This window comes from Sus scrofa, chromosome 13 (assembly GCF_000003025.6).
Source record: "Sus scrofa isolate TJ Tabasco breed Duroc chromosome 13, Sscrofa11.1, whole genome shotgun sequence".
Lineage (NCBI taxonomy): Eukaryota > Metazoa > Chordata > Mammalia > Artiodactyla > Suidae > Sus > Sus scrofa.
The window spans coordinates 86858373-86872480 of record NC_010455.5 but is presented as its reverse complement, the minus strand read 5'-3'; the positions used below and the strand labels follow the sequence as shown (position 1 = coordinate 86872480).

Sequence of the window (14108 nt, the reverse complement as noted above, 5' to 3'; positions counted from 1 at the left end):
AGATCTACTTTCTTTCCATTCTGCTTATATCCACCTTCTAGGCTTCAGATTGTGGATAAGATTGTGGGATATATTTTTTCTTTAATGACTTCTCTTTCCTTTCAGAACTGGAGAAGGGGAGGGCACAATAAATTAGCCATTGCATTTAACCAGAAGGTCTGTGTGAGCACTCTTTCCTTATCATTATGTGCCAACAAAGGACATAATCTTATGATCTATGTACAAGATGCAGCCCCCACAACCACAACTTCACTTTCTGCAGCTGTGACACAATTGATCATTTTCTCATTAAGTCTTTGTCCACTTACTTTCAGAAATATTACACTTCTGTTTTACATTGTACTTCCTACCTTTCAGTTTTCTCTGAGTGAAGGATACAGAGCTCATCCTCCTTAAATACTTGTGTTCCTCATTTCCACACTGGACCCACTTCTCATGCTGCAAATATCAGTGGTATGTTTCAGTAACTTCAATTACTGGGGATATTTCAATATCTTTCAGCAGGTAGGTAGGAATATCTTATCTATCAGTTGTCTTTACTCTGATGTCCCATGGGCATCTCACATTCAACTAATCTAACTAGACTTTATTCCTAACTCACTCTGCAATCTCTATGTTTGCATCATCATCCATCCATTTGTTCAAAATGGAGACAGTTTTGAAATAATTCCTTTCCCAATCCTCCTACACTGTTGGTGGGAATGTAAGTTGGTGTGGCCATTACGGAAAACAGTATGGAGGTTCCTCAGAAAACTAAAAATAGAATCATCTACTCCTGGGCATATATCTGGACAAAAATATAACTCAAAAAGATATATGCACCCCTATTTTCATAGCAGCACTATTCACAATAACCAAGACATGGAAATAACCTAAATGTCCATCCACAGAGGAATATGTTGAGAAGATGGGATAAATATATAATATGGAATACTGTCCATGAGGATGTGTGTTTGATCCTTGACCTTGCTCATTGGATTAAGGATCCAGTGTTGCCATGAACTATGGTGTAGGTCACAGATGTGGCTTTGATCCAGTGTTGCTGTGGCTGTGGCACAGACCAGCAGCAACAGCTCCAATTCGGCCCCTGCCCTACGAACTTCCAAATGGCTCAGCTGTGGCCATAAAAATTAAAAATTGAAAAAAAAAAAAGGAAAAACTACCAGAAGACCGTCACTAAAATGTGGACTCATTAGTCACCGCCTGGCAATATGAAAGAGGTTTACTTAAACTCTACCATATGGGAAGGAAGAGCATAGAGGAAACATGTTCTTGACCTTAGCGCCTTAGATAGGAGAAAGATATATATATATACACACACACACACACATACACACATACACTTATATATGTATATATATTTATATATTTATAAATATGTATTTATATATGTTTGTATATAAACATAAATATTATTTATATATAAATATATGTTTATATACATATAAAATCTTTAGTTTATAAGAACATTGATTTCAGATAAAATAGACTTTAAAGGAAAAGTAGTACAAAAAATAAAGAGGAACACTTCATTATAATACAGATTCAACTCACCAGGATAATACAGCTGCTTATAGTTTTTGGCTAATCGCATCACCACAAAACATATGGAAAAAAGTCAAAAAGAAATAGGAAAGCCTATAATTATAGTGGGAGACTTTAATATTCCTCTGAATAACTGATAGAGCAAGCATACAAAATATCGGCTAAAGTAACAGCATAATGAATTAATTGATTCAATACAAAAATACAATACTGAACCCAACAAATGAAGGGTAAACCTATTTTTAAGTAATTATGACATATGTACAAAAATTGGCTATATACTGAAGGACCATAATGCAAGTCTTAAAAAATTACAAATGGCTGGGTGCATTCACAGCACTTTCTTGGACCACAATATAATTATTAATAATAAAATGATAACCAGAAAATCCCAGCTTCTTGACAATTAGAAATAAAGAGGTGGCAAGGAGGAAAGCATAGGGGTACAGTAGGCTTTCTAAAATGACACAAAGTCCAGAAGTCAAAAGTGAAAAACACAGTGAAAGATGATTAAAAATGAAAACTATGTATTGTGAAAGCAACTTTAAATAAATGATAGGTTTTGTTTAGTGTGTACAGAGAGAAATGTGCAAGGATCACGACTACAGAACAATCTATAATTGTGAAACTGGAAACAAATGATACCTAGGTGTTTGGATCAATGATACAGTTCTGTATTAAAGGCAAGGAGATTTCCAAGTGCACTACAAGGTGCAAAAAGTACGTCAAAGAACAATTTGCATGAAATCCTGCTTATGTAAAAAAAACACTATCTTCATATCTATATATATTTATACATTTTTTGTATATATAATAACTATTGAGTGCTCACTCTGTGGCAAGCATAACTCTAAACTTCTGTATACTTTAACTTCCTTAATCCTCATAAAAATCCTATGAGGTAGAAGTTCTCTTGCAGTGCAGTGGCTTGGGGACCTTCAGTGACCCAGAACTTGCCCATGCTGCAGGCACAGCCAAAAAAAATATCCTGAGTTAGATAATTTTAATACCCTCATTTCACAGATTAAAAAAGAGTCATAAAAACTGTAATTTGCACAAAGTCACAGAGATGAGAAAGAATCGCAAGTGGTCTGGTCCCCTCTCTCTATTCCCCATTCTTTCTACACTCTTCTCTCCTCCCACCCACCTCTTCTCTCAGAAAATCTTCAAGGATCTGTTAACAATGTAATGAGGAGAAAAGGGGGAGTGGTGCAGAAGGTACATATCACTTCTTTTCTCCATATTCGGCTTTAATTGTTTGGAAGATCATATGTTGCTTTGGTAAATAAATCTTTAATAGAAAAACAACAACAATGAATCCCTCTGTTCAGGTCAATTTTTTTTTTTTTTTTTTCCTTCAGGGTGCCTGTTTGCCAGTAGGGGCGCCAGAAATAGTAAACAATTTAAATACATCTAATGAACAGGATTCTTCAATCATCCGGGTGAAATGAGAGAGAGAGAGCAAGACAATGAAAAAGAAAAGGCACCATAAAGAAAAGAAAGCTTGACTCATCTTCATTTGTACTCTTTACCGCCTCCTCTTTCCCGGTTCCAAAGCAACGGGACTCTCAATGACCAAGGACAAAGCCAGGATAAAGGAAATTCTCCAGAGCTAGACCCATAGTCCACCCCAGAGGCAGCCACTCCCCGGCTAATGACTTTACGAGTCCCAACTGGTTTCGACGTCTCACTTCCTCGAGATCCTGAACCTCAGAACCAACATTTAGGAGACGCTTAGGAGGCAAGCAGGGCGGAGGGGATCCTCTCCACGCCGCGCGGGGCAGCGGTCTCACCTCCAGGTCCCGAGCCCTCCAGAGGGGACGCGGAAGCGGAAGCGCCAGCGCGGGGACGAGGGCGGGAGGCCTTTTGTAGCCTAGCATCTAGGAAACGAAACCAAATCAGGTTTCGACACTGAGGTCGCTCGGGAACCTAACTGGTTACTTCAGGGAAGGTTGTGTAACAGGCGCATTTGACCGCCGAGGGCCAGAGGAAGCAGAGCATCAGATCAGCGCTTGGGTTCCCAGAGCTGGTCTCCTCTCAGGGGGACGCGGGTGCCCCGGGGGCTACAGGTAGGCAGGCGGCTTGTTCAGCCCGCGCCGCTTTCCAGATGGGGCGGGGCACTGGGGACTGGTTGCGGGCTGGGGCGAGACCCGGCGGATTGCGTATGCCCACAAAGGTTGTGGGCAAAGGGTGGGAGCTAGGGACCCAGGGGCCTCAGGAAGAGACCAGAAACTGAGTCTGTACCCCTCCAGGGGGCCGGCTGACCCAGCCTTACTCTGGCCAGCCCAGGACCTTTTCAAAGCCAAAGAGTTTCTTGCTTGAAAACACTTTGTAGGTGTGGCTTCCTTAGTACATCTGTTCACAGCGCAGAGAGCTGAGCCGGATCATGGCCAGAACCTGGGCTCAGGGGTCTCTGCCAGCATTTGGGGGTATCAGAATGGATGATTAATAGAGTTTACTGGCTGTCATTGAACAGTAAGTATTAATGAGGAGTATGGCTGGAGCCAAAACTGTGCTGGGCACCCTGGAATACCAGAATTGGGAAGCTAGGTGGTTTATCCCATAAGAGGCTCGAGCCATTAGCTCAGGGGTCCCCAGCCTGAATTCATCCTACCTATGCTACTGATTATCTGTAGACTCCCAGGAAGTTTTTCCCTACAGTTTCTTCCTTGATTACCTTGGAAATTGAGTAAGGAGTAAAAGTTACAAGGGTTAGAGTAGGATGTGTATTAGAGTAAGTTTGTTAGCGTCTGGCACTGTAGCAAGTACTCAGTAAATGTTAGATTTATTACTTTTAACATTTGGCCAGGATGCTTCTCTAAGCTCACTGCCTGGTTCCTATGAGGTTTTATTTAGACATTTATTCCAGGTGTGGCCACTTCCCAGTTCGAGGAACAGTCAGTGTTTCTCTTAGGTTAGCAATTTGAGGTACATGATTAGTACAAGTGTCACTTGCTTAGTGTGAAGTGTTAAGTGATTCGGGCTCCCTTTTTCCTCCTAGAACTTTCTTAACAGTCAGAACTTTCTCATAATACCATCCTGGCAAGTATGATAATTGTAGTCTTTTGAATACTAAACAAACACAAGGAAATGAAAAATAAATGAGAAGCGAAATAAGTGGGTTTGTTGGACAGGAGTTGGACAGTTGGACAGGAGTGGCACATAAAACGGCTGAGGCACAGATTAGCCAGCCTTAACATCTGTAAGGGAGCTGTTCTTTCTGACTAAAGAGAGTGAGATAACACTGCACACATTATTGAATTCAACAAGCACCAATTAAGTCTTTCCTGACAGGACAGCCATGCTCTGACCTTTGAGAGCCTAGAGAGCAGGATGAGAGACAGAAAACATGTAAGAACTGTCCCCTGTCCACCTCTTCATCCTTATATCTAATGATCTCTCCCTCTTTGCTCTGTGACCCACAGATCTTTCTTTATTCCCTTGAATGAGCCAAGCTTCCTTCAGCCTCAGGACTTCTACCTAATACAGTGCCCTCTGCTTATAAAGCCTCACACCACCAAACACAGACCTTCATGGCCTGGTTGATTTTAGACCTCCTTTGGCGCTCAGATTTTTCTGACAGCCCCACCACCACCATCTACATTGGTGGCTCCATAATTCTTTTTTGGAACCATTATTTTCACTCATATCACTTAAGAGGATTTCTAATAATACATTGTTAATTGTAATTTTGTTCTAGTGATTGTTATAGTGCGTTACATGCTCTATGCCTTCAAGAATATTCCCTAAAAAAGGCACACATTTATTCTGAGTGAATATTTATATACATATTTATATGTGTATATGTATGCATGTATGTGTAGATTCTATTGCAGTTTCTTTAATGGCGCCAAAGTTTTAAAAACCAAAGCATTGCGATTAGTACTAACTATTGTGCTTTAAATTTTCAAATTTTGAAAATAATAAGTGCTTAGAAAAAATTGTCTGGCCTAGTAAAAAAAACAAATAGTGAGGAGTAAATTTAAAACTCATTCTTTCTACCTTACATAAAAAAGATAACCATAAAAAAAAAGTCTTTCAACAAATTTCACTGAAATTTGGCAATTTGGGAGATGTCTTTTTTTTTTTTTCCTCCAATGAGTCAAGGCCTTGAGTACAAAAGATGTGAAGTATGAATCAATCGCTGAGTGAGCTGTATAACATTAAGTAATTATTACTCTGTCTGGGTTTACTTTCCTCATTTATAAGGAGGAAAGGTAACAACACAAATTTGTGAGGGAGCGCTCACTTGTCAGGAAAAGCTTTCTTTTTTTTTTTTTTTTTTTTTTTTGTCTTTTTAGGGCCGCTCCCACGGCATATGGAGGTTCCCAGGCTAGGGGTCAAATCAGAGCTGTAGCCACTGGCCTCCACCAGAACCACAGCAACACGGGATCCTAGCCACATCTGCGGCCTACACCACAGCTCACAGCAACGCCGGGATCCTTAACCCACTGAGCGAGGCCAGGGATCGAACCTGCAACTTCCTGGTTCCTAGTCAGATTGATTAACCACTGTGCCACAATGGGAACTCCAGGAAAAGCTTTTCAGGAGCAATAAAGCAACCAAACTAGGATAGCTGGCAAAGATTAGTTTATGTCTCTTTGGTTTACTTGATGTTTTGCAGAACTGACCAGTTCTCTCTTAGCTGATCCCAGCTGATATAATACCTATGTTTTTCTTCTATGTTTACTATACAACGCTGCCCCAACATGGTTCTGACCATATTCATTTTGTTTCCTTGAGTCTAAAATATAGGTGTGGATTTTTAAAGGCAGACTCTTTGTTGTCAGGTTCCTTGCACTGATAAAAGCCCCACCCCACTTCTGCCCCCGGTCTTGGTCACATGATGTACTGGTGCACTCAAATCCTCACCAACAGCTTGGCCACGCATCTATGTGAATCCGTCTTTTTTTGTTCTGTCTTTTACCCAAACCACAGTTCAACAGATAACATATTTTTGTCTTTAGATGTTAACCTTTTTAAATGCAGAAATTTTACCTACAAACATAAACTGAACAATATGGAAATTATCTGATTTGTGATTTACCTTAGCAGATGTTTTGGTCTCCACCATCTAAGTCTAATTCCTCCCCTCCACCTGGTCTAGTATCTCTTGTCACACATTCATAGGGAGTTTGGGGACTTTTTCAAGCAGTACTGTATTTCTATAATAATTAAGAACATGTATCCCTGTCTTGGGACTATGAGAAAAATGTTGTTTTTAGGCATTTAAGAAGTAAATTTGGACAAGAAATCCAAATCAAGTTTATGCCTAGTTTATGGGCATGGTAGTTTTAGGATCTTCCAGAATTAGGGATGCTTCACTCATGTAATAAGTAATAAGATAGAAATTTCAGGACCCCAAGAGATGGGACAAAAGAATTTCCTGTAATATGAACTGTGGAATCATAACTTGCACTATTTCTTGCACTGTGGAATCACCTGCACTATTTCTCATTCTTCTTGGTGGGGGAGGTTTATGATTATCAAATATTCCAGAGCAACAATAGGTCCTATGGTGTCTGATAGAATAAATTTAACAGAGATATATGCATATAACCTATGATGCCTTAATTACCTTAGAAATTATCATTTGATAGTGTTAAGAAATGTGTAATAATCAGATTATCATTTGAAGTTCTGTACTTGTCCTGAAATAATTATGATTCCAGTGGCACAATATGACTTCATTAGAGATCTTTTTTTCTCTTAGTACAGGATAAATATAATTTTCTTGGAATCGTTTTGTGAGTTGTTTTTTACCAGGAGTAGTGGAAGACATTGTTTAAAGTTATCATATTAAATTAACTAATTAATTCAGTCAGGACATAGCCCAGTCATTTCCAAAACTGACTAATAGAATTGTAACAGACCCATTAATTTTGAGAAAATCCAAAGACCCTCAAAACAGCAAAGCAGAGGGGACAGGGATGAAGATGGTGGGTAGCTGTCACCTACAGGTGCTTTTTCTACCTGGCATACATACAGGTGCAACTGTCACTTCACATTTTGCCCCAGAGCTATGACATACTACTTTTCATGCTTGAGATATCATGAAATAGTAGAGATTCTGAACCTACAGGAAAGTGAGGACCACCCAGATTTTGTTCTACAATAGTTTTGCCAATAGGTATTCATCTTCATGAAGCTATAGTTTAAGATTTCAAATTAGGTCACCAAGTAGGGATGGAAAAAAGCGAATCTGAACAAATGAGCTCTGTTTAAGAGTCTGTTTGGTTTCCCATCCTTGGATTTCTGTACAGGGAGGGAATTATCTCTGCCCTCAAGAATGATAAATACTCTTGTACTCATAATTGGTGCTCATTTGACAAGGATGTGGGAACTTAGGGCACTCCATGGCTTAAGAGCTTCCACTTGTTCCTAATGTGATGCACAGCATTAGTGTATGAATTCCCTATCTTTCTAGCCATTCTTTATTTCTGACAGGAACTGGATTCCCCAGGCTTAAGCAACTAAATGCTAAGATAGAATATATTTTAAGTTAAAACTAATTTTTTTTTCCATCTCAGATGTATGGATTTGCCCTCCAGAAATGATGGATTTTTTTTTTCAATGCAGCTATTGTTCACAAAAATTGTTTAACTCTAAAAATAATACCTCCAGGTATTATTCAGGATGTTTCCTTGAAGTGAGTGTCCTTCTGACACTGCAGGCAAGAAAGACTGAAAACGTAGTCCTTTAAAATTGCCAAGTTGGTTATAGGCTGTATAACATCAAACAAAACAAAACTAGCCATATTATAGAATGGTCCCGTGAGAAACAGTGAAGTAAAAACTTAGGTGTTTAGTCCAGTGTGTTAAAGGATACTATCTAGTCCTACTCCAGAATGTATTAATTTTTAAATTTTTATATATCCATTAAGGTACTCTTAGCATACTTCAAGATAACTGGTAATGATTTTCAATATAAAATCTTTGATCATAGGAATGTGTGTTGACAAAAGTAATCATGACCTATTGTATGTAAAAATTTAGTCTCCTTTTTAATGTTTTTCATATGATAGGACATTAAACACTAACATGGTCTCTGAAAACTTTTAGTGTACTTTTGTTACATGTGTTTATTAGCTTATTGTTCACCTTCTTGAACAACTGCAAAAAACCATAAATTTTAATCACTTTGTACCTTTGGCCCAAAGAGGTCCACAGCAGTTGGTTTCTGACCATTTAATGCTAACAGGGGTTATTACAGTTCTAAAACAATCTAGGAGGTCCAGTCTGTAATAGAAAATATATTTTTACATTCATTCCATCACTGAATATTTTGACTATATATAATTAAGAGATGACTATAACTGGAATATTCTTAAGAGTCTACCATATTATTAAAATTCATTAAATAGTATGGTAAGTCAATAATTTAGAAAAGGAGAGGAGAGGTGTGGTTTCTTCTTGGGAACACTAGATTTTAGTGAAGGATACAGAAGCATCAGTTGACTTTTATTTACCATTTAGGATGACACAGTAGAAGGAGTTAGTGAAGGGGCAGCCAAGACTAGAGAGGGCCTGGGAAGGGCAGAGATGATTCACATTAGTTCTGTGGGTCCAAGATAAAACAGCCATGGAGCAAGTTTTTGTCTTATATGGTATTTGTAATTAAAAGGCATATAGGAGTTGGGATTTAAAGTGGAGAGACAAAAAAAGTAGTGACTATCAGATAATAGTGGGAAAGACTAGAATGGGATCAGGGAACTAAAAGGCAGAAGTATTGAGCATAATGTTTTTTTTTTATTATTATTATTTGGTAGAAATAAGCAACACAAAGTTTCAGATGAATTACCATGATACTATAGCTACTACAACCTCTGAGTGTATGTTTTTAGGCCAAAAGGCATGTATTGATACACAAACAGGGGTCAGGCCTTCTCAAACTTGCAGTTCAAGCTGTGAAGAACATGTCCACAACCTGAAATTTCCAGATATTTGTAGTAGTGTGACCTGATAGCTAACCTTTCTCCCTCTCATGCTGAACCGTGCCTGGAGCCCAGCCCTGCAGCCAGATGCTGGATTATATGCCCACTGCAGGTTGCACAGTTTGGAAGGCCCCAGTTTTTAACTGGGGATGGAGGGTTTGGGCTCACAGTGTTTTTTTCCAGCTTTCTGCTTCATTGGACCCTCTCCTCCCAAGATTTTTAGAAACTGTCCACCATCTGGGACTGATCCACAACTTCTAAAATCCTACACAGAAACAAAGCAATGGGGCACAGTGTCAAGACCAAAGACATTAAATGACCAGATTCTGGACAATTAGATGAATAGAGAAGTAGCTCATGTGTATGCAGTTTCCAAGTATCTTGTTTCCACAGTCATATTTGATCTGTACACTTGTAGACAATATATTAATATCAGGTCTTCTTTTTCAGAACTGTTTAAACCATGGACAACCAAAGTAAGTAATTTAAATGTTTACTTTCTTCCTATAATATTAACTTTTTATTATGTATTACTTATCATAATGTTTTATTCAGCTTCTGAAAGGGTCATTTGCTTTGTGTTGTTTATGTTCCAGAATCATAAGTCTGGCCAGTGTTTTGAGTATTAAGATGTATATGCATATATCCACTACCACCAATTTTTCCTTTAAATAAATAAGCCTTAGATAAACCTACGAATTTGGGGCTTACTGGGAAATATGTTATATAACTTATATTTCATTTAAATCAAAATTCCCTTTTTCTAAGTGCATTTTATATACATAAGGACTATTCAAGTCATATTATTTAACAAACAATGCATTGAATATGCCAGTACATTGTAATAAAATGCTTTGATATGTTCCCAGTATATCTTATAAAATACATATGTGAATAGGTTTACTTAAATACAAATCTTTATGTTCTTGGCTTTTTTCTCAAGAAAATATTAAATAAGATGAATATCAACCAAATATGTAATAAAAAACTTGGTCTTTTAAAAAAATCTAATGTTCTGAAGAGAAAAAAAATCATATGGGTAAAAATATGGAAGACAAAATCCTGTTTTCTATAGGATCTCTATTATCTATTTATCTTTGTTTAAAGAGTAAAAGAAAAAAAAGAGTAAGAGAGATGTTCATCTCCACCACAATGGCAGCCTTGCTACATCTATTAGATATTCTTTAGGACCAGAACCTCAATTTTCCATCATGAAGTTTCATGATTTTTCTTAATATATGCTATTATCAACTTAATTTGATTAACAAAACTCAAAATGTTTTAAATGTAAATTTACATAGTATTAAGCTACTTTCTTTGCTATAAGCATTAAGGATGCTTAAAATCATTTAAAATCATCAGGCCACAGTCACAATTAACTCTTCAGATTCATGTGTGTATATATAAATAGAAATAGAATGTATATATGAATGTAAATATGCATATATAGACAAATAATAACTTGTTGACAATATGAAATTCCTATGGTGTTTGTAAGTTATTCTAAGTTGCATTTCACAAATGTAGAAATTCATCCTTCATATATTCTTTGGTCTACCTGACTACTTGCTCATTCACTTATTTTCCTCAGTGTATAAATTCCCCCTGGAATTACTGAAACATTTCAGGATCATTGCTCTGATACCAAAACCCCAGAGTTTATGAACTAAGAGGTGCCAAACTGTGATATATCATTTAAGGATGGGTCTTGAAGTCACACTTGCAGTGTGTTTCCTTGAGATCTATTGAGTCTGATCCTTTTTTTTCAAGCTCAGGTTGGGAGTGGGGGCTGTGGGCAGAGCCTCGAGAGCTATAGAACTAGGAGCTCAGCCACTCACCTGAAGCCAGGAAACAGAAGGGATGGTTAGGATGGAATGGCTTTTGATACTGCAGAAATATGTGGTAATTTGGGGTGTGCTGCAGTGTCTGTACAGGGAAAAGCCCTGAATGAAGTGGAGGATTCTCTGTCGCCTGAATTTGCAGTATCCATGGATCCCATTCTGCTGAAGTTACTATGAAGTCAATAGAATGGAGGAGGAAGTGGTGGGGGTGGGTCACAACCCAGCCTTCCTTCCTTCAAATCACATGAGTTGAGTGGGTTTTGAAAGCCCATGACTGGCCCATGATAGGAAAGCATACAGGAAATGTGCAGATTGAAAGTGTCATTAACTTTATCTTCCATACTGATGCCATGTCCTCATGATTCAAAAAGAAACTATTTTTAATTTACATAGTTAATAAGTCATAACAAAGAGAGGACAACATGGTATGAGGACAGTGTCCACGAGACCATAAACTCCATGAAGGCAGAGCCAGTGTAGCCATAGGGATGACACAGGAGATGCTAGTAAATATTTTTCTGGCTGGGGCAGTTGTTAAAGGAATGACTAGAAAAACACAAATATGAAAACTGGGAAATGGAACTATTCATACATATATTATTCAAACCACATTGATTAGCAGATACTAACATAAATTACCATGTTTATTTATTGTAATTGTCAGTTATGATTTTTGTATGACAAAATCAGTCAAATACTGGAATGTCCTATATTCAAACTTCATAGTGTAGTTCCAGAGTACGCGTAAAAAGGGAATTTAAATACTGAAGTATATGTATGTTATATGTATTATTTTAAATAATTAGAACATAATTCTTCAATCAATAATTATAGATATCTTTAAAATCACCTATAATCCTTGGTTCCACCATTCCCACATCCAGCTAGTTTCATTTATCTTTTTCTTCACAGTCTACATGTAGTTTAAAACAATCTATCTTTTCTAATAACAACAAAATCAAGATATGGAAGAGAATACTCATCAGGCATTTTTGCAAACTAGAAATTCAGCCCCAGAACTTAGCTGCCTATTTTATCCAAAGGGAATTTGTTTGAAACAGTATTCTACTGCAAATTAATTCTGATAATAGGCACAGCTTTTTTCAGTGAATAATTCACTTTCTTTCAATACAACACAGGCGTATATAAACAAAAATTCTCTAAGAACAATGCATTTTTCTTTCTAACATGTACTTTTTAAGAAGATAAATGTTTACCTCTCCTTGAACTGCAGATGCGCAAATGAAGGCTCCTTATCCGGGAACACACTCACCAGCTCAGAATCCCCCTGAATATCCTTCAGCAGGATTCTCAGGTAAAACATTAGCTTAAAGAATAAAAAACCAGATTTCCCCTTGTGGCGCAGTGGAAATGAATCCGACTAGAAACCATGAGGTTGTGCGTTCGATCCCTGGTCTTGCTCAGTGGGTTAAGGATCTGGCGTTGCCGTGAGCTATGGTGTAGGTTGCAGATGTGGCTCGGATCTGGCGTTGCTGTGGCTGTGGTGTAAGCCTGCAGACATAGTTCCGATTAGACCCCTAGCCTGGGAACCTCCATATGCCAGGGGTGCAGCCCTCAAAAGACCAAAAAGTAAAAATAAAAAACCAAAATGTATCAATTACTGATATTCCCAAAAGGGTGTCTGTCTGTCTGTCTCTGTGTTAAAAGTGCAGTGATGAAATTGGCAGCATACATCTTTCTTTGACTATATATTATCATAAATATCATTGAAATATTTTTTATTTATACAGGATAGTAAAGGTGTAGTGTTAATAACAGTAGTGAATTGACATTCAGCAAATAAAATATAAGGTCACATATATATTAAACCCCAAAATACATACATTAAGTAAGAGATTTTACTGAGTCTCCATTTGTTCTGAAAATTATGGTCATGCAATCATTTTTAGGAAATTTATCTCTGGATGTTTTTGAGTCATTTGTCATCTGGGGTTAATTGTGTTCAGTGATTGTCATGCAGAAGATGACTGGTTAAACCTGGAAGCTGCAGGCAACAGAAAAATAGCTACCTAGGATAATTCTCATTTTTATTTTGTTATACACAAAAATGTAAAAGTTTCACTTTTATAGACATAATCATATCTTGCTTTTCTTTAAAATTTTAATTGAAGTATAGTTGATTTACAGTGTTCTTTCAATTTCTGCTATACAGCAAAGTGATCCAGTCATATATATATATGTATATATATGTATATATATATATATATTCCTTTTTCATATGATCCTCCGTAATGTTCTAACTCCAGAGAATGGACGTAGTTCCCTGTTCTGTACAGCTGTACAGTAGTTTCCCACTGTGTATCCATTTTAAATGTAATAATTTGCATCTACCAACCCCAAACTCCTTGCTTTTCTAAGAAAAGTAACTGGATCATATCACTATAAACCAAGGAATACATTATTTCTTTTGAACCACTGCCTAGGAGGCTTCAGAGATTTTCATTTAAACAAATGCAGTTATCAACATTACCAGAATTTTACCGAATGACAGAGTTCATGGTGCACCCAGATTTGCAAGTAGGCAGGGTACCCACATCTTGAGAGACCATCCTGGGGACTTAGGATCAAAAGGAATCTGTTTGGGCAGAAGGGTGTATGCATTTTGATTCTATTCTGAGCAAATAAATGTGCTCGGGAGATGGATGGATTGTTTACCCATCTAGCCAGAAACATCTCAGTGTAGCCTGGATCTCATCCAGATGTTTGCATTTTAAAAGAATGTGGAGTAAAAAGACTCCAAGACTCTAAGGTGATAGTTCTCAAAAGTG

At 37.5% G+C, this 14108-nt stretch overlaps 1 protein-coding gene across 3 annotated transcripts in view; it reads left to right on the top strand.

Annotated features, from left to right (window-relative positions):
* Positions 2912 to 14108, top strand: part of PLSCR1 (phospholipid scramblase 1) — a 33282-nt gene continuing 22085 nt past the window's right edge. The window contains exons 1-3 of one of the 3 annotated variants that reach the window (XM_021068460.1): positions 2912 to 3614; positions 9929 to 9954; positions 12554 to 12634. In XM_021068460.1, coding sequence (XP_020924119.1) covers positions 9942 to 9954; positions 12554 to 12634 — 94 coding nt within the window. In that variant the 5' untranslated portion in view covers positions 2912 to 3614; positions 9929 to 9941. Of the gene's footprint in view, positions 3615 to 3775; positions 4021 to 9928; positions 9955 to 12553; positions 12635 to 14108 lie in introns of those variants that run through there. The other 2 variants (XM_021068461.1, NM_001246213.1) reach the window with 2 other exon arrangements.